The sequence below is a fragment of the Trachurus trachurus genome (genome assembly GCF_905171665.1).
Source record: "Trachurus trachurus genome assembly, chromosome: 24".
NCBI lineage: Eukaryota > Metazoa > Chordata > Actinopteri > Carangiformes > Carangidae > Trachurus > Trachurus trachurus.
This window is the reverse complement of record NC_139910.1, coordinates 12,624,249-12,651,910: the sequence shown is the minus strand read 5'-3', so window position 1 is coordinate 12,651,910 and position 27,662 is coordinate 12,624,249. Positions and strand designations below refer to the sequence as shown.

Genomic DNA, 27,662 nt, shown 5'->3' with positions numbered 1-27,662 from the left:
GCTTCAATACAAGAGGGACATTACAGACGAGCAGTATGGAGGTATTTGGATATTTTTTGGTGTGTCTTTTTGGACGAAGAAAAGTGAGCACCATTCACAACTATTATATGGACAAATACTGCTGCACGGACCCCCCCCCCGTAACTCAGAGAAGGCACGGAGGACTCTGAAAATTCTCACAGCCCTTAGTCGACATGAGGGTGAGTAGATAATGAGTGAAATTTGAATTTTGGGTGAACTATCCCTTTAACTGTTCATCACATGGGTATTTTCCGTAAAACTTAAGGTTACATCACAGAGAGAGTCCGTGAACAAAGCAGAAAACAATCAACCATCAAATTCTTGCGCCAGACTTTGAGCTGGACAGCATGTGTTCACATGCACAATAGAGAACATCTGGACCTTGTTCCCTTGGAAACAAAGCAGGAAGAAAAAACAGTTTTTCTTAAAGAGGTGTCATCAATTATCTTGACCACCTCATATTTACGAGCATAATGTGATACAGATTTTTAAAACCCGTATAAATTTATATGTTTTCCAAAAAGGGGTCAGCACAACAATGACATGTGTTATGGTGAATAACATCTCTGTTCTCACATCAGAGGAGCATGACGTTCATCTGGATTGTGTTTCTGATGACTTTGCAAAAAAGCAGTACTGTCTTTATAATAATATTTAGTATCTAAATAATCCACTGTGCTCAGAAGCTTTAACAATTTAGAAGTTATAGTTGGCCGTCTGTCAGCCAACACTGACAACAGCCAGAATCTGCCCATATGTGGAAGTAGCATGCGACAGGCGTGGTGTGTGTTGGGACAGACTTAGATCTATCCTAAGGCAAAAGAAATGCAAATATGTGGCCAGAGTAGTTTAGCTATCTGGGTTGGCGCTGCACAAAGTTTACATTTTTTACATTACTGTAGGTGCACAGGAGCTTTTTCACTGAAAGCCGCCTCCTGTTGCTGCAGGAAATGACGGTGATGATGATGACGGGAGCAGAGAGAGTGAATGACCACAGGAAGTCCACCCATGAGCTAAACTCTATAGCAACCGCTAATTAGCTTAACCTGCATGTGTTTTGGACTGTGTGGGAAGAAACAGGACTACCAAATACCAGAAAGGAACTCATGCAGACACTATCCTGATTCCTACGGATGAAACCCAGAAGCTTCAGGCTGTGAAGCAACAGTGCAAAACCACTGGACCACCGCGCCGGCCTCAGTTGAGAGCTCTAAAATTAGCTAAAAGACACAGAAACAATTACAGCACCCAGTGGGCATGTCTTTGGACTGTGGGAGGATGATTGGAGAGAAATGTAAAAAAAAAAATCCACACAGAGAGGCCTGGAGATCAAACCCAGAACCTTCAGTGCTGCTAACCATTGGACCACTGTGCCAGCCTCAATTGAAAGCTGAAAGGCCAGAAATAGGGCACGAAAACACTGCACAGTCGGGTGGAAAATCTCTGTAGGTTCATCACCACAAGTGATCAATCTTACATCACAGTCATGTGACTCATTCAAGATATAACGACACTGATGATGAGTACTGATTTAAAACAAAACAGATGTGTAGGCCTGTTCGATTAACGGTTTTAAATCGTAATCGCAATTATTTAGTTAGGATGATCTGACGATGTTAAAAACGTGAAATCGTAAAATCGATTTTTTACTTTAGGTCTTTTTCCATTACAGCTGAGTTCTTCAGCGGGGACGGGGTCGTAATGCCGTGTCGTCTCGCTCTCTTTTTTCGATCCTCACTCGTCTGCACCTTGATTACGGACCACAGCGTGGTTTTCCACACAGCAGGCCATTTACAGTAACTCATATGACAGAATAACAACAGTCTTGGAACAGATCAGTGGTCGCTGCTGTCGGTGTGTTTTTAAGAATAGCGGGTTTGATTCTCGTGTCGGACGTCGCACTTGCAACTCTTCCAGTGACAACACTCTGGCCGATCAGTGGAAGGCAGTCGGTTGACGTCATGTTTTAGTATAGATAGATAGATAGATAGATAGATAGATAGATAGATAGATAGATAGATAGATAGATAGATAGATAGATAGATAGATAGTAGGGCTGGGACGATATGCTTTTCTCCGGATTCGATTCTTCTACGATTTTTTGGATGGCGATTCGATTTAAATTGCGATTCTACGATATTGCCGATTCTCTCGATTTTTAGTCGCATTTTTAACATTTATCTGCACACAAATACTGTAGGAGCCTATAAATTAACATACTCCATTATAAAGTGAAGTTAAACCCTTTTCAAAGCCTGTACTCTCTGTATGTAAAAGAGGCTAACAAATACACATTGCACAATATTTAAAACATTTCAAAAAAACATATCGCGATATCTATGTGAATCGATTTTTTCTCCCACCCCTAATAGATAGATAGATAGATAGATAGATAATCGGTTTTTGAGAGAAGAAAATCTGGATTTTATTTTTGGGCAAGATCGAACAGCCCTAAAGAGATGTAATCAGGACAACAAGCTTGAAGTATTTATCAAGTACAACTTTCCCACGGACAAGGTACAGTAACTCCAACCGGGAAGCTCAGGGCCTCCTCTTTCACCTTTCAGGCTGCTGCATCCCAACACATCTGTCAAGTCTGCTGCTGCTGACTGGACTCATGACAGAGGGAGTCTTAGCATCTGGGTGAGAAAGCCCCTCCTCGCGGCCTCTCGAGGCCAGCAGTTGCGGTTTGGACCGAACGCGGGGATGCTCCGTCTCAGGAGACAAGTTGCTGTGGTCTGTAATCCACGGGAAAACCCGCTCTCAGCGTTTTATTCTACACGCCGTCAACCTCTGGAAGAAGTCGAACCCTTGGGTTATTTTTGTTTCTTTTAATCTGTTTCCAGCAAAGCTCACCAACAAGGCTGCGTTATGAAAGAAGGAGAAGTTCCGCCAGAGCTGCAAAGATGTGAGTAACGCCAAGACTGGCCGAGTGAAAAACTCACAATTTATTCTTCCCATATGGCTTTCATGTTTGCTGGGGAGGGAGTATAACTTAAAGGGGAAACGCCACAGCAGAGGAAGAGAGAGAGAGCACCCCACCCAGGCCTGGGGACAACCGCCCACACATGGAAAGAGGGAAGAGGGGTGTTTTGGCACGGCGGTTTGCAATAAAGCACACACTGACGCCGCTGCCCACGTCTAACCAGAAGGAATCTATAGCTGCAGAAGATATGCCAACCCAGGGTGAAGAACATTCCTGTCCAACTCAAATATGTGTTTATGACATGTTTTGCAAAAAAGAAAGAAAGAAAGAAGAAAAGACTTGTTGCACCAACTTGAGAGAAACATACACTGCAAAAACTTAAAATCTTTCCAAGAATATTTGTCTTCTTTTCAAAATGTCTAATTTCTAGTCAAAACTAATTTCTTAAAACAAGACTCATCACCTAAAAATGTACTTGTTTTTAGATCATTTTTACTTGTTTCAAACAAATTTTCACTTGAAATAAGTTTTTTGTGCTTGTAACAAGAAAGAAAAACTTGCTCCACTATCAGATTTTTCTACTTATTTCAAGTGAAAATAGGCTTGAAATAAGTAAAAAATGTCTAAAAACAAGCTACTTTTTTATGTGATGAGTCTTATTTTAGGTATAATGAGATTGTTTTGACTAGAAATAAGACAAATATTCTTGGTAAGATTTTGAGTTTTTGCAGTGTACCTCCTGATGTTAACATTCACATCTCTGTCTCACTTTCACTCTCACCTCTTTCTCTAGAAGCCGGTTGGTAACTTGAGCTTCTAAAACACCCCCCCCCCCCCCCCCCTTTGAAGCTTTTATGAGGGAGCAGCAGCAGTGCTCTTTCTCTCTGCATTAACTACATGTGGAGTTCCTGGGAGTCCAAACAGCATGAAGTTTTGTGCCGTAGCAGCCGCAGCACAGTAGCAGTTTGCAGGACTGTTTGTTCACCACCAGCCTTTACTGAATAAGTTCGCTCTCTCCAGTGTAACCTGAGATGATTATTTCTGTCTGGCTCTCCGTACACGCTGCTGCCAGTGTATCTTGATTCTCTGTCAACAGGATGTTTGTGAAAACCGAGCCTCACAACAACAAAATCAGAAAGCAGTGACACAGTTACAGTTTGTTTGTAGGTTTTTAGGTGATCATCCTAAAAGTTAGTTCAGAGAGTTAGTTTTTTTCTTCAATCCCACTGACAACCGGTGCAGTGTATGCGTTACCTTTAACCTATTCATTCTACTGCTAGGATTAAGTGCTGTAAGGTCAATAATCAAAGCTACCGTACAGCCTTTAAAGGGATAGTTCAACATTTTGGCAAATTGGCCCATTGCCATAATCCCTATAGTCATACTGTAGCAGTAGGTTCGTTACCTTTATTTGTCGGTGCAAGCTATTTTTAGAACAAATTTGTCAGTGCATGTTGTGATTAGAGCCGAGTCGCGAGCTGCTCAGAGCTACGCCACAGAGGCTAATGGGATTTCTTGGTTTCCCTCATCAAACTCATCAAACACACCATCCGACATTTTGATATTCATATGATAGACAAATAAAGTACACATCTACTGGCAGTGTCATGGCGCAGTGTTTTAAATAGTGGGTCATCGAATACCTTCAGCGTGTTGACAAGGACGCTGACACTGTTCCTCAGAGCAGCTGAGCTGAGGGAACCAGTGATGTAAACATTACCTCGTCTGGATCTTTAATCAGTAACTTAATAATAGAGCGATGGCAGCAAAAAAGGACACAAAGATGCAGATGACATGTGATGAAGGCCTTTAGCCAGAGCCTGATTCCCTAACACACTGAGGCATATTAATTGCACTGCATTCTTTATAAATATATAATTTATTTTATATAAAACAATACCCTATTTCAAATGAATCTCAACTGTACAAGCCCTGCTCCTTATAGACACAGCTGGTGATTGATATGTACAAGGCTGAAACACACTGTAGTTGAACTGTGTGTAGGTTGATGAACAGTGATGCCCACCTGGGTCAGTCGGTCCCTCGTACATCTGAGACAACACAACAACCAAGACGAGCACCAGTAGGCACAGCAGGGCACCCTAAACAGAGACCAGATGTCAGCAAATACACATACAGTAATACATATAGTTATAATTCACAGTGTAATATAAATACAGTCAAACAAAAATTATGTCATCTCCATAGGAAACAATGGAAGGACGAAATCTGGAGTAAGCCCAAACTTAGAAGCTATGTTCAAATTAAAGAGTTTCAAATTACTGCACTGAACCATATTTAACATTAAACTCAGGGAGAGGTCAGAGGTCAGTTAAGATCTGGTACCTTGCCTCTGGTGATTGAAGTAGGCAGGTATAAGAGTATCCCTGTTTTGTGTGATCTTGATATTGTTGAAGATGAATTTCCCTTTTTGTTTCAATGCCCTCTGTACAATGAACTGAGGAAATCCTTGTATGAAAAAGTTCAGGCGAAGAATCCTGACCTGCTTTGGATATCTGAGTGTGATATGTTGATTTGGTTTTTCAAGGAGGAGATGAATGTCCTAGCCAGATTTATTGAAAAGGGACACTGAGGGACACTGAGACAGAAAACACTGTATCCCGCAGTGCGTAAGACTACTTATCATTATTGTTTTGTATATTTTGGAAAACCTGCCTGTAAATGCTGAAATTTCCATTGCACGAGTCGATGGATACATACTTATGAGGAGACATTTTAGCAGTGAATACTGTTTATACATAAAGTGACTAAGGATAAATCAGTAGAAGGTAAAAGCAACAAGAGGTAAGAAATTGCTGATTTCTTGATGATTGATGATCGACCTACTACTGGGGCTTCAACTTTAATATTAAGTGAAGATCAAATAGAAAAAGAATCAAAGTTCAACATGTTGATATTGTGGGAAACATGTCTGTTAATTTACAGCTTAAACCTCTGGCACACCCAACATACTGTATTTGAGAGTCAGTTATAGCATGCCGTTGTAACAATAAAAACACTCTTCAATAGACTTCTGGCTCCTTGAGCGAAACCATAAAACAGGAAAGTCTGCAGAACAATGAGACTTCCCTCGATCAATACGCACAAACAGAACGGGAGCTGTGACTACACTTCACAGAGACTGCTTTTCATCTGTGCTCACAGCAGTGGCTCCATGGATGGTAATGGATTTAAGTTTGTACATTCATGCTCCCCAGAGGATGAGTCTCCTAACTTTTCCTCTAACGACACATTGAGGATTTTTAGGTAAGTGTCATGACAAATATTGGGAGTTTTGCCATCAAAATTGGGTACAGATACCTACGATGCCAAAAGGATGTAGGATTTCTTGGTCGCCTAAGGTTTCCTCTAACACCAGAAGCAGGTAAGGGATTTTCAACATTCACTGGATAGACTCACTCAATATGCTGCACACACATTCATGCTCTGGTCAGAATTAACTTTCTTGACATCAACTGCCATTATGAAATGATGAGAAATGTTTAATCTCTGTGTAATAAAATCCATGTTACTGTTGGGATGTCATTACAATATCACGAATCAGTTCAAACACTTTATGTGGTTTATGACTCAGCACCATTTATCTCTGAGCGCTACTACTGTGTTCGACAAAAGCCTCACTGAGCCAAGTCCTGTCATTGTGTTTATTTATCCAGCCTCTGATCTACTCAGTCGCTCCTATTGTTTTTTGTGAGACTTTAATCTTTATTGAAGACTGGATCAAGGCCGTGCAGTGCAGAGCAACGGGGGGCGGGGGCTGTTATTTATTCTTTAAACCTGACTCTAATCGTTTCCACCTTCACTCGTATACCATCACCAACTGTCCAAATGTTGATCAAGGATGGAGGCCTACAGTACTTTCCTGTTATCTGCGGTTTTGTAATTACAGGGGTGTTTTCAAGGAAACAGGGCAGGGTGACTTGGCTAAAAGTGTGTTACAGTATCAGTGGATATTGAAGATTATCACCACAAAAGTCAAATCTATATTCTTTCAAGCTTGAAGGCTGAAACATACAGATTACTGTGGCTTTAAACTTTATTTAAACACTGGCCAAAAATCAAAGACATCTGAGGTGGAACAGTCACAACAATTAAAATGATAAAATCCGGTCTAAGTCGTCTAAAAACCTAATTTCAGCCATCCATCCATCTAAATCTGCACGACGAATGGCTGTTTGCGAGCCTGGCAATTAATTATAACAAGGACAACCTTACTGTAAATGAATATCTATTGTTTTATATTGTCCTGCCTATGTATATCAGAGTTCTTGGTTTATTTAGATATGAGCATCTTCCCTATCATGGCTGCTTATTGTGAAGCCCCCTCTGCACCCACACCAGGCGTGCAGTGGTTATCATGCTGTTAAATTATAATAGAGTTTGAGAGGCGGGCTGAAACCTTGATTTAAAGTCTGTTGCCATATTTTAAACGTCCTGTTATTCTCAAATACTCTGTGGTTTTACAGACTAGTCGGCTTGCGACACCTCAGCCTGTCAACGCTTTATATGAAACAGATTCGATTTATCCTCTAATCCATATTGTGACGCTTCATCCGGTGACCACTTGTCACCAGACTCGCCACATGACACTAACATTGACCACAGAGAGCAGTAATCTAAGAGCGAGTCTCTAAAAACAAACATGAACTTACTCTTGAGTTGTTTTCCTCTCTGTTCTATCTTCCTGCCGCAGGAACAATCCCATTTCCTCACAAAGGTCATAAGATTTTATTCTTATCACAATGGTAGCAAGTCACCGGATCCATTAAAGTCTCATCTTTTCTGTCTTTATCTCAATAGGGGAAAGTCTTTTTTCTCAATGAAGAACATCCTCCTCAGCGCTAAACTCAAAATTAAGACTTCAAAATAAATAATAAACATAAATCCAAACAGAAACTCATTTTAATGAGGGCTGTTTAAACCATAGCGAATGAGATGCTTTGACTTGTCACTACTTTGGATATATTTCCCCATGTTGTAGTCAATCGCACCTTCTAATTATTCCCTCCCAGAAAGCTGCACTATGGTGTGTAGTTAAGTCTCAGTCACACTGGGTAATGTGGGAATCATCCGCCACGAGTAATCCATTTAGTGTGATTCACACACACAAGACTTGGGATTCCTAGACAGGTATGAAAATATGCTGCTGCTGCGTGTGTGTGGTGTTGTGGTATGTGCACTTATTTTCTCCAGCTATAGGTGAAGTGAGAGAGAGAAAGAGACCTGGCTTCTTGGGAAAGCGGCGTTGTGGGCTGTGAAAGTAAACAGTCTGTCTGGTGGAAACCTACTCGTCTCCGTCTGAAAACCCACTCTGTTACTATTGTCTACACACAGTAAAGATCTGATCAGACTGCTGGGAGTCACACTGGGCATAAAAACATCTCCTCACACGAGACTTTATGAGTAAAGCTCGAGTAAGAGTAAGAGTATACCTCTGTTTTCTGTCTTTCGTCTGTATAAATTACAGTACAAGCACCAGGATTATAACTACAAGCAGAAATGCGTGGAGGCTGATCTGGGACAGGATGGAGCAGACTAGACGTTGCCACATGTGCATCTAATCAGTGCCAAAGCAGACAGTCACTAAAAACACTGGTTCCTGTGGTTTCAACTGGCATTTTGCTAGTAAATAGTTAAAAGGTGTGTACTGTATACTGCAAGATGATGCTCTAATCGCTACTCTGACTCTTTTATCCCATCCTCTATCAGGCTTCTGAATAAGATTGTCATGCATAGGTAGGTTAGTTTGGTTCTTTTCTCCTTTTTATTTATTTATTTTTTTTTACTTGCTTAAGTGTATGTGTGTGTGCGTGTAGGGGCACAATATCTTGGCTTATTTCCCCTGGCTCTTAAATGTTGAATGTCAATTCGAATGTGTTGCTGAGACTCTTTTCACGTCATGCTGGTTGTGGTATTGTATTGTCCTTTGTTTATTTATGTATTTATTCACCATGGCTAGGTGCAACTGCAAACTGAATTGCCCATTGGGATCAATAAAGTTTTCTCTCTCTCTCTCTCTCTCTCTTTCCATCTGCCCGGTTTACATTTACAGTAAGTGATGAGGCAGATGAGGGCCGGTGCCACACAATCTCACTCAACTCGTATCTCGTAAAGCATTCGGCTAAACACAATTAACAAACATCTTCTGTGACAAATCCCCGACCACAGCGACATAAAAGAAGTTCTTAAGAAACATATAATCACGTTTTCCCTTTGCAATTCTTTCAATTATGGTTTTCGCCTTCATGTAAGTCCCTAAATGTGTCCCAGATTTAGTAGCCATCCGTAATATGTGGTTGGTCTGAATGCCCGCTAGGAACTGTGAACAATAAAAGCCGCTGTTCTTTTCTGAGAGTTTCTGTTTGTGCCAAGAATCCACCGCCCGGGGGGGAGATACAAAGGGAATAATCACTTAAATGTCCAAATAGAAGCTAAATATGTATGAGTAGTAAATCTAAAAGGTAACTGGGTTTATTTTTTGACCTTAAACTGGCAAAAAAATACAGACATTCAGCAGATTTCAGTAGAGAAAGCAGCTGGAAAAACCACAGTAACTATTAGATAAACGGGATAACAAGTCTCTGGCTGCTATATTCATTCCTTTTCTTGCTCGTGCATCAGACCAAATCCATTACGTTGGGGGTTTTGGTCACACTATTTGTAGACTGTGCTCTGGGATGTCATAGTTACATTTTCTTTTTCTTTTTTTCAGCACTGTGGTCTTTGAGGTCCAGTCTGTGCTTCTTCATACCAGCGACTGTAATGTAGATCACCTCCACCTGCAGAGACGCTCCTGGCCTCTGTGACTTTACACTGTGGTGAAAACATGTAGTTTCCACGTTCACACTGTTGGTCTCGTCGGTGTGTCAGCCATGGACCCACAGCACTGACAGTCAACAGTAAAAAAAAAAAAAAAAAAATACTAACTGTGGTTTTCAATTATCTGAGGTAATGATGTGTGAGATACAATCACAGGCTGCAAGTCACGCTCAGTCTTGTTGATTGCTCTGTTAATGAATGTCTTGACTATCCTTCAGATTATTCAATGAATCGTTATCTCTGTATTACTGTATGTCTGACACACTGTACTATAAGTAATGTGACATCTATAAACGTCTCTGTTCAGACAAAAGTCCAAAAATGAAGTCACAGAGAAAAGCTGAGAGTCTGCTCACTGGAGAAGCTGGCACCAGTAACTGTTTGACATTTGTTCACCGTTTTATAATCTATAATTAGAATATTTGCAGATTAAGTAATCACTCTAATGATTACTGATGACTCAATATCTACTGTAAGTGAACTTTGTAGACACATTAAAGGTCCAACAGGAACAGTACAGAGCTTTATAAAGATGCAGAAGATAAAACATATATTTAGATGACTAAATAAAGTCTCAGTATTGTAAGAGCATGGAGGTAAATGACACTATGAGGTCTTGCACTGTTGAGTAACAGAGGAGTTAGGTACTGTAGTCAGGTAAGTGTAAGTGTTGGTGGTTCAAACATACCCCGATGATTTTTAACCTTTTGCTCCTCTTCCTCCTCTGTCCAATGTTGGTCGTTTGACTCTCCACCTCTTGGGTCCCAAATAAAGCCGCAGCCTGTTCATTCGACCGCTCCTCTCCTTTACTTGCCTCCATGCTGCTGCTGGACAAAAAAGGATTTTACTCCTGCCTCTTGTTTTTACAAAGCCAAGACTGAGTGAGAGTCGGTCGGGGCTTCCTCCTCCTCCCCTGTAGAGGTTTAATTGCTCTGGGTTTGGGATATGACGGCTCTGCTCCGGTTGTAGCACCGCCTCGTTTCTCTTGACGTGCACAAAGTTGCGACGAAAACGACCTAGACTTGATTTGAGAGACGAGGCTGCGGAGTCAAGTCACTTTGGCTCAAGTGTCAATTTCCAAGAAAGTCTGTTCATCAGCGAGTCCGAGGTTTTGCAGCCACATCACGAAACGAGGTGTGGTTTGTTTGGTTTTAATTAAACACACACGAACCCACTCTGGATATTTAGTCTCTTAAAATATTTATCAGAAAAGTTAATCAGATTAAACTCCCAGCTGTAAGAAAGAGTCATAAAGTCAAACCAGCTGTTGCTGAAAATCTTTAAATGTAAAATGACTGAGCGATGCCGCCATCTAGTTGTCAGACTACGGTATTGCAGGAATAATTTAATTTAATTTAATTTAATTTAATTTAATTTAATTTAATTTAATTTAATTTATACACCTGCATACGTTACGTGTGTGTGTCTGTCACCTACAAATAGATGTCTGTGTCAGGTGTAGTATCATGTTATTAATTTGCTTTTAACAAGGAGTGTCAAAACATAGTTGTTTAATATATTATGTTGTAAAAGGTTGCAGTATAAGCCACATATTGTTGGGCACTTAAATCTATCACAGTTTATCATATCTATAAAGCCAAGTTTTTATTTGTATATGTACAATCATGGTTTTATCCATTAATAACAGCTGTTAAATAAATGTATTGCATTAAAAACTCTAATGTTTTGAATGGTAATGGTTGAAAATTTTAAACCACAAATAGCTATCTAAACTAAGGACATGGACTTTGTAACATTTTCCCCACTGGCGACAGGTGTTTGCATACATGAAGTCTGGAAACAACGGTTATGCAAAACAACCTCAATGTGACAACACTATAAAAACTTCACTATAAAAATTTCACACTGACTCGTCACACCTACTGTCATCATCCGCTGTTACTACAACAACATCCACAAGATGGAGGTGTTGCTGCACTTTTACAGTGACACTGAGGCCGCTTCCCTGCAGCATAGATATTTCCATGTCACTTAAAGAAGTGTTATAAATATAACATAATGCTGCCTCTCGTCCCTGGCAGCTTTAACGCGGCCATATTTCAGCTCTGTGAGGTCCAGGTTTCCTTCACATTCGCTGCTCCCCCCGCAGTGTGATAATGGAGATCGCATGTGGCTGGAACTCCTGACCTTTGACCTCTGCCTTGCACTCATAAACAGCCCAGGGTGAACTGTTCTCACTGCTTGTTTAACTTTGTCCAAAAGTGTGTGTGTGTGTGTGTGTGTGTGTGTGTGTGTGTGTGTGTGTGTGTGTGTGTGTGCGTGTCTGCAGTGCACATGTGTGTACCACATGCAGTTGAGTATGAAACTAAAACTGATTTTGTGTTGTCATTTTAAGCAACGAGGGGGTCCGTGTGTGCATGTGCGTGTCCTGCTCAGTGAACTGCGTGTCTCTCAGCAGAGTGTCTCCCTACAGCTGTCCCCAAACCCAGCTGGACATTACAATATGACCTTTGAATGTTGACCTACACATGTAGCACTTACTGCCCCTCGTGTTCCCGCCTGCTTCTCTCTGTCTTTTCACGACACGTTGTCCATGACGCTGCCGATGCTGCTCACACTGTGAACCTGTTTCTATGGCTTGACTTTACAACACGGGCTACCTGAGGCTCAACACTAACAATAATACTGAACTCAGATCTGCTTATATTTGAATTCCCACTACAGTAAATACTATGTATTTTATTGCATAAAGCTTCAAACAAATATGTACTGTATATATGTGAATATATTGGTGACTTTGAAATACAATATATAAGAAGATAAAAAAGTTTTTATCAACCTTAGAAACTGCTGTTTTCGGTAGCAACACCTTGAACTCTGTATGCACCCGTTTCAGTTTCCTCCAAGGTGCTTCAATGGTGGTAGTAGAAAAACACATTATTCTTTCACCCCTAGAGTATATGGCTGCATCATACATACTTTATTATTCAGCTTCTGTTTGTTTCAACACTTCAGTGGAAATAGTGTCATCGTGTTAACATCCAATGGAAATACTAACATAAGCAGGATTTTATGGCTTAAGCACAAATCTAAACCGTATAGAGGGGGTTGAATGGGGGGTTGAATATTGTAAAAGCATGAATGGTGTTCCATTTATATTGTATTTCATAGTGTATAGTGCATGTTTAATTCAGTTTTTAGTGGCTCCTTTGTTGTTCCTTTTTATGCATTTGCATTATTTATTTAATGTGTAGGGAAGAATTCGTCCACTAATGATAATATCCACCATAACAAACATAAAATTATGTGTTTTCATCATCTGCAACAAGTGCCTGCAACAAGTGACGCAGTTATTCTTCAGTTTTTTTAGCATCTGCTGTGAATGTGTCGCTATAAAATTCAATTAGACACCGCGGCCTGAACAAGTCAAAGCTGCCGGCAACACTTACAGTGAAGTGGAGTGGCTTGAGCCCCCGAGTGAGCTGTGACTTATGTATAATACATCAGGGAGGAGCAGCAGTACTGTACTGTAGGTGTGCTTAAAGAATTCATCAGCTGATCGTTATGGGCACATCTATCCCAGGAGATTTACTGTAGGCGCTCGTCGTAAATCTGCCATGAATTGTGCATTCAACACGACACAGCCCTCTGCACATTATATTGAAAGCCTCATGTCTTCTCAGACATATCTGTCACTGACTACCTGTCACAGAAGCTCTGAGTGTCTTTGGTCTGCTGTTTGCTTTGTTGTAGTTGTCCTGAAATATTGAGCACCTTTCAAAGCTTTTGATATACACTCACCCACAGCTGGAACATGAAACAGTGCTGCCCACCCACTGACTTTATGTACATACATGTTGATTTATCCTCACTGGATTGGACCCTGATTGAGTTGTTGATATGAGGACTGTCAGCATGTGACAGTAAAATATGTTTCTGGCAAAGGAGCGTTATAGTTTTTTTTATTATTATAAATCATTTGATATCCACTGTATATTTTCTGAATACATATCTGATACAGTCACTGTACTGTGTAATATAGGCAACACAGCACAGTGACCCGCCATCCCCCCTCCACCCGTCTTGAAAAAGCTTATTTATTCGAGCTGACATAAGCCTGTTGAGGAGCGTGATGAGGGAGTGACTGCTGGTGCTCACAGTCTGCAGCTCTGTGTTGAAGCCTCGTGAGCTTGGTTCCTGCTAATGATGCTGTGTGAATATGCTGAGGTGGCATGATGCTTAAAAAAGAGACAAAGCTGTGGAGAGGCTGTCAATGCTGCTCTTTTTTTTTTCTTTTTTTTGCCCATGAGAGCCTTACCACAGGTTCATCCAATATACATTCAGTATACTTTCTTATCATTATCATTTACAGTTGACTTGTTCTATATTATACAGCAAAAACTTTATGTAACTTTATGTAACTTTATGCACTTATGCGTGATTAAACAGAGAGCAAGATCAACAGATGTTCAAGAAGACTCAATTCTAGGGATAGAATAGAATAGAATAGAATAGAATAGAATAGAATAGGTATTTTGCAGGGGCATTACCAGGCAACGCCCCTGGTATGTTGAATAGAATGTGAATAGAATGTGTAAAATACGCAGGAGTGAATAGAATAGAACGGGATATAATAGAATAGAATGTGTAAAATATGTGAAATAGAATAGAATACAATCGCATTTAATAGAATATATAAAAGAAGATACAGAATAGAATAGAATAGAATAGAATAGAATAGAATAGAATAGAATAGAATAGAGAGGTATTTTGCCGGGGCGTCCAGGCAACGCCCCTGGTATGTTGAATAGAATGTGAATGTGTAAAATATGCAGGATAGAATAGAACACGTAGAATAGAATAGAATGGGATATAATAGAACAGAATGTGGAGAATAGAATAGAATGTGTAAAATATGTGAAATAGAATAGAATACAATCGCATTTACTAGAATGTGTAAGGTGAAGAATATATAGAATAGAATAGAATAAAGGGCACCCTCAGAGTCACACACTGATACATTTTTAATGTGTAACGTGTGTTTCTGCAGGTTTGCTGCATGTATACATAACAAAGACAAACAGAGGAACCTCCCTCTCTCTGCAAAAGCTGAAAAAATGTTCAGAGGTGAGTGTCACTAGAGTTTTCTGTCAGTGCACAGGATATATTTTTGGAAATGTTCTCCAGTGCAGAGAGAACAGCAGGACGCCACATCGGCCCAGTGCAAAGTGACAGTGCGAGACACCTACTAACAGACAGTGGTGAGCCAACGTCTCCACACACATAAACCTATCTGTTGTTTGGAGTCATGGTCAGTGTCTGCAGCTGCACACTCTACCCAAAAAAAGCCCAGGATGATATTTTGTCATGAAGCCTGCCAACCCCGCTCAAGAGTAACATGCTATCTTTATTTTTCTTTTTTTAAACTTTATACCAGTCATCCTCATTTTTCTTTTTTTAAACTTTATACCAGTCATCCTCAATCGTCTTTTTCTTCCTACGGCTTCTTCAGAGCTGCGGCTCCTGAACTCTAAGATGATTTCTTGCAGCCCACCATAGAAGTGTATAGCTACAGTTATTTTTTTTTCTAACAGTCTTCCATCAAAAAAAAGGAGATGTGTTGAACTTGCGTGCCATGAGGGGGAACAGGACAGAGGCACAATCAATAGCAGACAGCAATCAAGCCAACAAGTGTGACTCACTCACGCGGTCCCTTATGACCAGTGCATGTGCGACTTCATAAAATACAGAACATGCAGTATGATTGACAGGCAGACTGTGGGAAGAAGAGAGGTCGGGGTGAGCAGCCACAAAACACAGAGCAGCGAGGAGAGTAGAGACGAATCAACGTTTAGATTTGTTTATTATAGGATGTCTATAAATCATATGGTTCAGTTTGTTTTTATGTGCTCAACGTTACACAGGACTGATCAGGATCACTCTGCTTATTGTTAGTGGACATTATTTATTTGCATTTGTATTAAACCTTCAAAAATCATATAATTGTGTCTCCACTTTTTGGGATTCTTGGATTATGCTCCGTCAGTGTGGTTTTGTGATTCATTTTGTAGTTTTGTTTTGTCTCACATTCTGTGTAGACATATTGCACTCAATGAACCGACCTCAGCACTTTGTCTTCTTCTCAAATCAGCACTGTAGGCTTTTTTTTTTCAAACCACCCTCATGACTGCTTCTCATGCTAATGCCAACCACACACTTCTTTAAATTTATTTTAGCAGGTTTTTCTGTTGTTGGAAAATGAGTGAATATTTTTTTGGGGGTGTGACAGACATTCATTTCATTAGGGTTATAAGAGAAGGAAAGGTTCGCTGCAGTGAATGTCATGTCATTTTGCACTGAGCTCCAGAGTGAATTTAGGATGTGTGCGGATAAAATGTGAAATAAACTTCCTTTAACCAGATGATAGGGATGAAAACGAACTAGCTAGTCGTGTTTCTGCTGCATTTAAAGCAGCGTTTATTATCCATCTTTCTCTTCAGTAAACCATTGAATAAACTGATGCATAATTCAGGCAGATGTCGTGATCAACTTGTGTGTTCAGAGCAATAGATTTGCAAGAATTTCTGTTGTTGTTATGGAGGAGAATTTGACAAGATCACGATCACACATCTATATAAGAGGAAAAAATGACATCTGTAGTGGAAAATATTTGCAAACACACTTGTAAAGTGTCATTTGAGTCAGCGGCATCTGGGTAGAAGACACATTCCTAAGTGCATCATCCATCAAAGACGGTGGTTTTGTGTCATCTTACTCTGACATTTCGTCTAAACAGTAAACAGTGGAAATAACCTCTTGACAAAAAAAAAAAAAAAAATGTCTGAGGAAACAAAGTGAAGGATAATGACCTGAGAGGCAGACACTCTCATGTCCAGTCCACAGGAATCGCAGCTGGAAATCTAAGGAGCTGTTAAGCGTCTCATTACCATGTGTCAGATGTGTCAGTCCACAGGACGTCACGATGCAGCAAGAACCCCCGAGTTTATTCTCTCAATCATTAGGGTCCATCAATATTACAGAGGGACCCAGCTGATCAAACGCTGTAACCTCAGATGACTTCCTTCCTGAGGTGGTGAAGAAAGGGTTGCTACCTATTCTTTTGTGCTTTTATTCTTTTGATTAAACGTAGCCTTATTAGTCTTGAATACTTTACTGACAGTAGGAAATATTAATAGCAGTGAAACAGTGAAGACTCAGGCTTAGACTTTCTGGATCTCACCAGTGGCGTGCACAGATTTTTTGAAGGGCAGGGGCAAAAAGAAAAAAAAGGGCACAGTATACTGTAGTGTGCCATTGAAGAGGGCACTTTAGACATGTTTATGTTATACAAATGGCACATTACTAACTACTGTACACAGACTGCTCAGGTTAGTTTGTTGTTAGGATCAGCATCCACATTTTCAATGAAGTAGATGCCATGTTAGTACCAGATAATCCAAACTGGCTCTGTGAGATATACAGTAGTTCTGGCTCAATAGGGCCCAACATAAAAGTCATTGCAACAGTAATGTGTCATAGTATCTCTTGGTCCTAATAGTCTTTTGGAGTTTAATGTGTTTTCTTTACCCAAGAGGGCAATTCAGTGTGTTTTGCCAACCAGGAGGGCACTTTAGCACACGTTTTGGCTCCCAAGAGGGCACTTAAGTACGCGGTTTTCAACAATTGGGCCGCAGGGGTGCACACACCACTGGATCTCACAGCATTTAAACGCCTTTTAATTGCATTGTATCAAAAGTGAAATGGGTAAATAATAATCAAGACTGTCCACCTTTAAGAAATAAGCCCGTAGTTCATGTGTGCAACAGGTTATTATGACTCATGGTTACGTTTTGTTGCCAGGCGACATGTAGTGGCCGTTGTGAATATGACAGGAGCAGAGGGAGAAGTGCAACAAAGTCCATAGAAGAAGGAAGTTGGGCCGGTAAAACTTCCATGTTATTATATCACATTGCTTTAAACAAAGTTAATCACATCATAATTATAGTAGACTAACTGTGGCAACAAAAATTGATTTATTTTGACCGAAACCTAGATCTTTTTCCTAAACCTAACCAAGTAGCTTTTGTCCGTTTACTGACGTTATAAGCAACCTCGATGTCTATCGATACGCCGTCTTTATTCTGGTAACCATGACGACGCGACTTGCTGCTGTTGGTGTGCGTTCAGGAAACACTCTTGTGAGTCATTTCAGAGAATTAAAAAGTATCAATGGCCGTCTAGGTTCTAGGATTTGTTTTAATAATCACACCTGCTATAATTTGAATGGAGATCAATTATATCTAATTGCATGACAAGCAAAGTTGATTTTAGTATTTTCATATTATGCATGTTTTGTTTTGTTTTCCAACAATGAAGAGTTCCTGCTGCTGATAATTTACAAAATATATCCCTGGTTGGTTTTTTGCCAATATTGATCCACTCTGAGTTGAATCAATAACTCAGAGTCGATACATGACCTTTCTCACTTAAGGTTTAATGAGGGTCATGCTGTCAGTGTTTATTGTGCATCTATAAGAAGAAAAAGGCGGTGACAGGGTGGGTAATCGCCGCTGAAATATTCATATAGAGAGACAAGTGTTATGTAATAACACAACTGACATGTGACAGAGTTCATTAGAGTGGATGGTGGCAACGTAGGCAGCAGGGACGACTTGTTGAGGACGACAGACTGTGGGACGACAGGCCAGGAAACGTGGTCTTATAAATCTGAGGGGGAAAAAAACATCCTCAGAGCTGCAGAGGAGGCGAAGCTGCTGACAGGATATTAATCAGAAACTATTTTCATCATCAGTTTAATAATCTGAAATTTTCAAGTATTAACATATTCTCTGTGTATAGTATTTAATGTGATTTTAAACTGAATATTTTGGGGGGTTTTAGGCCAAAATTAGCCTAGTAGTTTTGACGATATGACTTAGAAGATTGTGAGAGTTGTTTTCACTACTGACAATCTGTAACTTAATAGTATATTGATTACAAAAATCTAAAATAACAACTATTATACTACTACTACTACTACTATTATATTGTCCATTTTACAAGGTGATCTTATAATGAGATCTTCAATTTAAAGATAAATGGTCAGATAGGCTGAACATGTTATTGTTTACATTTGTGGTGGAAAACACTGGACATCTCAGTAATTTCTTGTCTCTGTGCCACATATCGATATTATCCTGACCACATTTTAGATTCAGAAAATTCAGAAATGAAGAAAACTTGAAAAATACAGTAAATGTCTGGAAATGAAAATGTTGAAATGAGATCTGTGGTGTGGTTATGGCTCAGTAAACAACTCATTTACAAACTTTAACAATACTTCATTTTATACACATATTACATATATTATGTGGTATAGACCTATTAGTACTGGTGGTGCTTTATTATCTGACATCCATATTTAGACAAGTCTATAAATTATCCAATGTCAATTCAGAAATTAGTTAATTTCATGCATGATGATTTCAGATTTCACTCAACCATAACAAAATGTGCAAAGGTCCTCAGGTCAGAGGTCACCTAGACTATTTGCCGCTCTTCTTCTTCGCCAGTGCTTTCATCCTGTGGAGCAGCACAGGTGTACCTCCCTGTCTGTCTCAGGTGCAGGATCTAATGAGCAGCTTCACCTCTAATTGGAGGGATGTTTTGGAATAATTATGAAATGACAGTGGGAGCAGCGGCAGAGTCGTGGAGGCGGAGCCAGTGATGGGAAAACTAAAGAAAGACTTTAATTGAATGTCAGCAGGAAGCTGCAGGCCACGTTGAACCTCATGTAATGAGATGTACAGCAGGCAGCTGAAGGGCACGCCTCCCAGGATGCTTTGCTGGCAGGGAGGGGGCGGGGGTGCAGAGTTGGGGGCGGGAGGTGGGGCGAAGGGGGCGTTCGGGGTGGTGGGTTGCTCCTGTCTCCCTGGCATCGCCTTAATGATGTGCTCATATCATGGCATTATGTAATGTGCTCTCCAGTAATGTTTAGTCAGGCTTACACACTCTGAGGCCTGCCAACCCGCGCAGCTGTTAACATCAAACTGTGCATGCGTGTGTGTGTGCATGTGTGTGTGTGTGTGTGTGTGTGTGTGTGTGTGTGTGTGAGAGAGTGGACAAACCCATGTGTTGGTGAGAGAGGTTTTGAGTTATTTTTGCCTGGATGGCTTCAAAATAAATGTGCATTATTCCTCCAGGAGGTATGGATTTTCTTTTACCTGCAGTTTATCAGTTGGCCGACGAAGCACTGAAAAAAGTGAACCGCTCATGAAGATGGCGCATTATCCTGCAGCAGAGAATCAGATAAAACTACAGTATAATCTATCCACAAAGGTCCCATATTTGATTTTTTACAAATGTATTGAGTCTTGAAAATGTCCATAAACGGATGTATTTGTTTTTTTAAGAACCATAAAGGGTATTTAACATCTATTCTCACAAACTTCTGGTGCTCTCCTCTGATTGGCTGTCTGGTTTCTGAGAGATGTATGGCCAGGCCACCTGATACAACATGACCTGCTACTGTAGCATTAAAAAACTGATGGGTAAATGTAAATTGGCAGTGATCAGTCAGTGCTGAATTGAGCATTTTTGATGAAAATCTAATTTAGCCACTGGTCTCTGATGTCTGTGTCCATGGTATTCCTTGACCTCCTGACCTCTAAAATGGTGCAGTGTTTCCTTTGCATTTTTCTGTTTCATAGTTTGCATGCTCAGTTGTTTATGGTTATTATTAGTAGTTAGTAGTTGTAATTAAATTTACCAAACATGTGCTGCTTAATTTGAACATTAAGGTCTGAATCTGGTCCCTACTGTAGGCTACATCACTTTCTAATCCTGAGCTTCTGGATACACATGGACGTATTTCTGTCCTGTGTCAGAATTTAGTTTTACATATATAGTGCTGTGGCTAACGACCTTGTACATCCATCAATAATAAATCAATAAACGGTTCAGTCAATGAATCGCTCAAAAATAGTGAAAAATGCTCCCAGAGACCATGGTGACATTTTCAGATTCAGATTCTTTGTGTGACCTACAATCCAAAACACAAATTTGATGTAATTGACTGAATGATTGGCACTGATGCTTGATTTAATCAATAATCACAGTAATTTTCAGTCAACTGAACAGAAAGTCAGTTCAGGGCCTCATACCACTGAATATACTATAGGTTTGTGTTAGATGTGTTTACCTCACAGGGAACCTTATTCCACTATTGACCATATTCGCAGCGTTGCCATCTTTCCTTACGTCATCACTTGGGGTGGGTAAACAAACCGTATAACTGGCTGCAAGCCGTACAAACCCCGGGAGTCCGATAAACTGCTTTCCTTTCATCGCTTCCCGGTTGATACAGATTTAAGGAAGGAATAGGTCGTTAATGTCCGAAGGGACATTGGGCCATATTTCAAAGTAAAACGACATTTGGGTTAAACTGATTTGAATTAAGTTAGCCGGCATTAGCTGCAACTGCTAACGTTAACGGTAATGTTAAGTGACGGCGTTGAATCTTCCCACCCTGAGTGATGACGTAAGCAAAGATGGCGACGCTGTTAATATGGCTGATTGTTAGGAGTGTTGACCATGACCCTGTCTCTTGTACAGCAGATAAGTTCTGTACTCGTTCTTCATCTCACTCTTCCTTTGGTTCCTGTTTACTATCAGATATACAGTATAATGAAGGCATAAAATGCACAGAGACATTGGTATTGAAGTGATTGATCATGCAGAAACATGTCTCACAATCATGCTCCATGCTTCACATTGAGTCTATGTTTAACATGTGCATTTAAAGGATCTCATCAGGTCTCAAAAACCAGAAGCGGAGTGTCGAGTAAAGCGATGACGAGCTTTGCTAACTTTCCCCGGGAGGTCACGCCTCCTCCTGCAGCTCAGTCGGGGTCGGGGTGACCTGCCTGTGTCGACTGCTTGCTCCCTCTTAACTTTCTCCTGAGCGCCTCGAGATGATGCGAGTGTCTTTGCGTATCACAGGACACGTATCACAGGCCTGTTCATGTGCGAGGAGATGAATCACCGCTAAAATCACAGTTTAGAGACGAGCAGCTAATGCGGTGTGACACCTACAATGGATGCTGGGCTCTCCTGGTTTAGTCTTAGATAAAAGTCGCAATAGCTTTAGTGGAGATCCGGTTAATATTGCAAAGGGTTTTACTTTTGCAATTAGTAAATGCCACTTTGCGGCGTTGCAGCACATTTACAGCGAGCTCTCTGGAGATCCCCTCTACAGCTGAGTCATTAAAAATGAATGTTCAGTTTTAAGACCTCTTTTTTAAAGCAGCAGATTATAAATAAAGTAATAATAAAAATCAATATCTAACACATCTAATCAGTATTTTCTCAGTTGATTTTGGCAGTTGGGAGCTCAGCCCAGGCGGCAGTGTGCTTGTTTTTTTTTGGGAGGGAGGTTTCCATTCTGAGCACCCACGAGGTTTAAAGTACATCAAAGCTCTGACTTCGGTGTGGACTTGGGCTGCCGCTCCAAAATTGAAGTAATGAGGGTCCAGGCTCGATCCCTTGCTCACACACAGCCTTGGGTCAGAACCTGCCACTGGAAAATTTGGTCTGATGGGTCAGTGGCTGCAGGAAGTTTCTCGGGCTCATGAGGATGTATCGGTGATTACGCAGTGGAGGAGACGCAGAGAGCCGAGCGGCCTGCAGCTGAAACCCCGCAGGTCTGCAGGACTCTACAGCTGAGACTGATGATAGTCTCGTTTCACACAGAGACCCACAGCCGACCTGAGGAATAAATAACACCAATACACGCGACAAAGCGCTATATTAAAAACTTTTTTTTTTGTCACCTGGGCTTGATTCTCCTCCTCATATTAATCCCCTCCCTGCAGGCACACAGCTGGCCAACGTCGTATTCAGCTGAACGTAGGTTGCAACTTGTGACATAAATTGTGCTGATGAGAATATTTTGTTGGTTTTAAGTTGCGTTATTAAACTCCCAAAATCCAGCGTCTTCCAAATGTTTTCTGTCAACACCATCTTCACACACAAGATAAAATATCAACTTTCTACAGTCGTGAGCAAAACCCAACGTTAGTCAGCGTTGGACCACCACTCTTTTTCATATCTAACCAAATCTAACTTCTGCCTGACACTATAGAGTCGTGAGAGTCCAACTTCTTTCTGGTTGTTGCACCGACAGGTCAGTAAGGGTTTTACTGCTGTTGGCATATTGTAACATCAACGATTAGAAGATAAGTGATGAAGTCAAAACCCAAACCAACAATGACTTGATCTCACTAACAAGTACTGTCTGTGATGCCACAGTCTACATTGAACATTGTTTCAATCAACAATCCGCTCTACACTGTCCAGCTGAAACAGTCTCAAGGGAACAAAAATGTGAAATAATCCTGCACTGGAAATAGTCCTTAATAAATGCTAATGCATAAAAGTATATATTCATATTCATGATCTCCTTTTTTTAGCCTTAATACTTGAGTAGGAGGAAGTGTAGAGCTCGGGGCTGAGAGCCACAGACGAGCAGTGGAGGCTGGAAAGGGTTTGACAGATTTTACAGTAATCTATTTCATGGAATCTGTTAACAATAATATAAAAAATTTGAAATGTAACTTTAACTGTTTGTCTTTACTAACAAATGTGCTATTATTACAATGGCTCTTTATTTGATTTAATGATTGACCTAGAGTAGAGATGCACATTTAAAGATGAACTTTTGTCATAAGCTGTGATCAAAGAAAAAAAAAAAACACACAGCATGAATGGAAAAGTCTTTATAGATGTGAGACGGGGTAGGGATGCTTTATTCATTATGTCTTTATTCTTCACCTTCTCCAAAGAGCATTTTCTGAAAGGCCACATTTTCGCATTTTGATCAAAGTGTTATAGATTAATTGACGTATTGATCGGGCCGATGCCTGCAGCACTTCAGTTTGTGAGGGTAGGATTTATGCAGGCTCAGTCACGGTTGACTTGACTGACCTGGTTATTGAAGCCAGAGCTATTTTTGGCTGGGCTCACGGTGTGGAACTTAAGATTGGCCAGGATCTATCGGTCGATGATGGAGCCGGCGAGGTGCAGCGCAGATGTCATCGTTTGTCACAGACATTCGGTTACAGATACATTTCAGGTTGTGAAGATGTTGTTTTATACGTTTATCTGCGATGGCACAAGGGGGAATTGACAAGCTCACACTCTGATGGAAATGTACAATTTCATCGCTGCAAATGAGAAAGCATTTTTTATCACCCATGAAAAAGATCTGCTGATGTTTCAGCGCAAGAACAAAAACATGGAAAATGAAAAGCACGTGTCTGAGAAACTAAATTAAATGAACGAGACCTTATCGGGATTGCCTCGACCTCTTTACGGTGTCCTCCCCAGACAGTGTCGCCATCTCCTGCTGACGTACGACACATCAGGGAACCACTGACTGGAAACCGGTGACACCAGAGGTCATCAGATTTGGCCCCAGTTAGACTTTCACTTGACATTTTGTCTCTTTGCGTCAAATCATCATCGTCATCATCAACATCATCATCGTAATGATCGTGTTTCTCCTTTGGCTTAAACACTTTTCAGATTCTCTCCTCACACTGTTCTCGCTGCTGAGCTGCCAGAGTCAGTGTAAACAAACAATATTTTAACAAGGCTGGAAACTTTCATATGAGGTTTATTTTCTCTCCAGTTTGAAGAATCGCTTCTCGTATTGCTTTGCTGTACTGGGGGAAAAGCTACAAGGTCAAAGAGCGGACATTGGAGTTTTCCTTGGAGCCAAAAGTAACAGCTGGATTCTTTAGACATGTTGTGGTGAGTCATGTTGAGAGCATCACTCATAGATGGAGAAGTTTCTTTTCAGATAAAAGAAGTGAAATAAGTAAATATATAAATATATTATATCAAAAGCCTTCTCACAGCAGAGAATGTGAATGAAGACTGAGACTTTTTACCCCCAGCTGCTCTGCTCAAGTAGCTCAGCGGTCACCAGAACCAGGCTGCTGTAGTCTACATGGTCCCACAGGAATTTAGGATATCCTCCAAAAAGTAAATATTTTTATATTATATCCAGTAAAAAGCAACCACCCAAGTATGTGATACTATGGTTAAGTTTCCAGGAATACTTTATACTGCCAAATATTTTAGTTTACAATTACATAAAAGACTGAACAGAGCCAAATCCTCACACCAACCACCAAACCAACGTGAACAATTAATTATGTAACTAAAATAGTTGCCTATAGTTTCCTTATCAAATCACAAAACTATGGATCGCTAAAATGTAATCCAATAAAAAATTCCTACCATAATTCTTTGAGGGCGCTTTTGTAGGTTAATCAATCGTTTGTGGATTACAGTCTTAGGTAAACATAATGATGTCTTATTGTTGGTTATTTACTGGTGCCACCAATTGATTACAATATTTTATTGCGAGAAATCGCATGGGTGTCTATAATCAATCAAGATTAATTAAAAACGAAATTGTACATATAATAATTTGTTCATCTTAATGAGAACTATGTAAGCCCTGTCCCTTCTCACTGTTTTGCTAGCTACATGTAGCAACTGTGAGCTAATTCACTTCTGGCGACCATTTTAAACTACTGTATGTGTCAGTTCAAAGGTCAAAATAACAAAACGTGCATTAGAATTGTTGCATCATGATGTTAAAACAGGGGCGACGAAGTGAATTAGCATTAACGCATTATTATTACATTAACTCTGAGAGCTGATTTACCAATGATAATCTATATAACAATGCGTTGCGATAGTGCCGATAGTGAACATGTATACCGATAACTGAAGTTCACATGAATGTCCAACCAGCCTCCTCCTGAGACTGTGACCAGATTTAAAAATAACCAAATAAACAAAAATAAACACTCCTCTCCTGCTCTGAGCTCAGATCAGGCTCGTGTCCTGCGGCTCTGGTTCATGTCGGCTCCGATCAGCCTCTGTGTTTTGTGTGCTCTTGAACCTCACCTGTCCAGGTGAGTAGCCACTCCACTGCTCAGCTGCTCTGTTGTTGTTGTTGCACAGTTGTCAGCTCCCCCCCCTGCACCTGTGGGTGTGCGACCTAAAAATAACAGCAATAAAAGCAGCAGAGATTCATTATGATGAAAAACAAAAACGAGCGTTATGGATTTTTTCACCAACACCAGCACTGAAGTCAGGCTTTATAAGCAATATAATGATGTTGATCTGACACCTGACAACTGAGTTCAGCTCAGTTCACTCTGCTCCTCTAACATGTACAACTTTGTGATGTTTGTCGCCTAATGAGCCAGACATTCTTTATGGATCAAGAATACTTTTAATGTTGTTAAAATGGAGAAAACAAGATGTTCCATGAAATTTAATAAGAACTTTCTTTGTACATTTGAATTGCAATGCAATGCATTACAATAAGATACGCTTTATTGTCCCCATGGGGAAATTTGTCTTGGACTTGCAGTGCTGCATACATTTAATCTAATGCTTCCACAGACACAAGTACAACAACAAAGTGCCATCGAGAACACGTTACAGAATGGAAAGTTCCAAAAACATATATTGCACAGACAGTAGAAGCACCATGACAGTATTGCATAAACCTTGGGGCCTTACATTTTTTTGTTTAGAATAAAGATGGTTTAACTTACATCTGGGGACACGGCATCGTCTTCCTGAAGGTAAAAGTTCAAACTCAGCTCAACTCATAAATGGTCCGTAGGTGATCAGCTTTTGACCTTCATGGCAGCCTGCACCATGCAGACAAAGAGGTTCGGATTTTAGCTGAACTGATGACGCTCTCCAAAACAGCCTGGAAAAACAAAAACATAATCTGTTCAAACACCCTGAGTCGATGTAGAAAATACAGTTTTTTTTGCTGTAAGTAGGAACACAAGTTGTTGACATGTTTCAGCTCACCTGACAGATGGATAAAAACTTGATATGTGGCGGCAGTGTGTCCCACAGGCTGAGGGTCCAACAAAGTTGAAGTTTGCAGCCACTAGACACATTTGATCAAACTTCTTCAGCCACTCACTAATGGACCCATTAAATACAAGTTTTTATCTTCATTTTCTGTTGTTCATTTTGTATTTTCGTAGTAGGCTACAGTATGATTAGGCGACCAGCTTGTATGTGTCATGTTTAGTTCTGTTGTTGCCCTTTTACTAACCCTGTGATTAATATTAATGTATGTATTAATGTATTGGTACTCCACTTTACAGACATATCTTGTTACTTTCAATGCCTCGTTGGACACAGCAAAAACAGACTTCCGTGCAAATGCTTTTAGCATTTCTGTGTTGTAGAAAATCCAATGATAAAATATTGGGGATTTTCTTTTTACAGTTTATTACTTTATGCAACATGTATAATCCTATGTCCTGGGGGCTAGTATTATGCATGACTTCCTGCCACCTCTACCAAAGTAAAAAAAAGAAAAAAACACACACACAGTGTAAGTTTTGACTTTTCACTGTGAATTTACGGTCTGTTGTTGTTTTTACAATTTCTTGCTTTGTTAGAATTACTGTATATTACAATAAATACCGTACAAATGCAGTTCTCTACTGTATTCTTGTAAATAGTGCAGTTTTATTATTAAATTACTTATTATATTTACAGTAATTTTACATGAATCTACAGTATCACCACTTGTTTTTGCTGTGGAGGTTGAACTGAGACACACAGACAGCTAGGTAGGCTACATTAACAAGACTGGGTGGGATGGATGGAGGTGGAGGATTCCTGTAGTGGGAGGGAGGGAGGTGGAGGGTGAGGGGAGGGAGGGAGGGAGGGGTGGTGCTGAATGAACAGCTCCTCCGCTCATAAAGTAATCAGAGAGCTCCTCTGCTCCGTCAGAGCAGCGCACAGCCATGAGCCAGCCGAGCTCCCCGTCCTCCAGACCCGCGCCGACTCTCCGCCC

General features: G+C 40.4%; 1 protein-coding gene across 1 annotated transcript in view; it reads right to left on the bottom strand.

Annotated features, from left to right (window-relative positions):
- enpp1 (ectonucleotide pyrophosphatase/phosphodiesterase 1) overlaps nt 1-10,754 on the bottom strand; it is a 34,045-nt gene extending 23,291 nt beyond the window's left edge. The window contains exons 1-2 of the mRNA XM_084000733.1: nt 10,476-10,754; nt 4,974-5,049 (exon numbers count right to left, since the gene is read on the bottom strand). Coding sequence (XP_083856859.1) covers nt 4,974-5,049; nt 10,476-10,607 — 208 coding nt within the window. The 5' untranslated portion in view covers nt 10,608-10,754. The remainder of the gene's footprint in view (nt 1-4,973; nt 5,050-10,475) is intronic.
- Between the last annotated feature and the right edge of the window lie 16,908 nt (nt 10,755-27,662).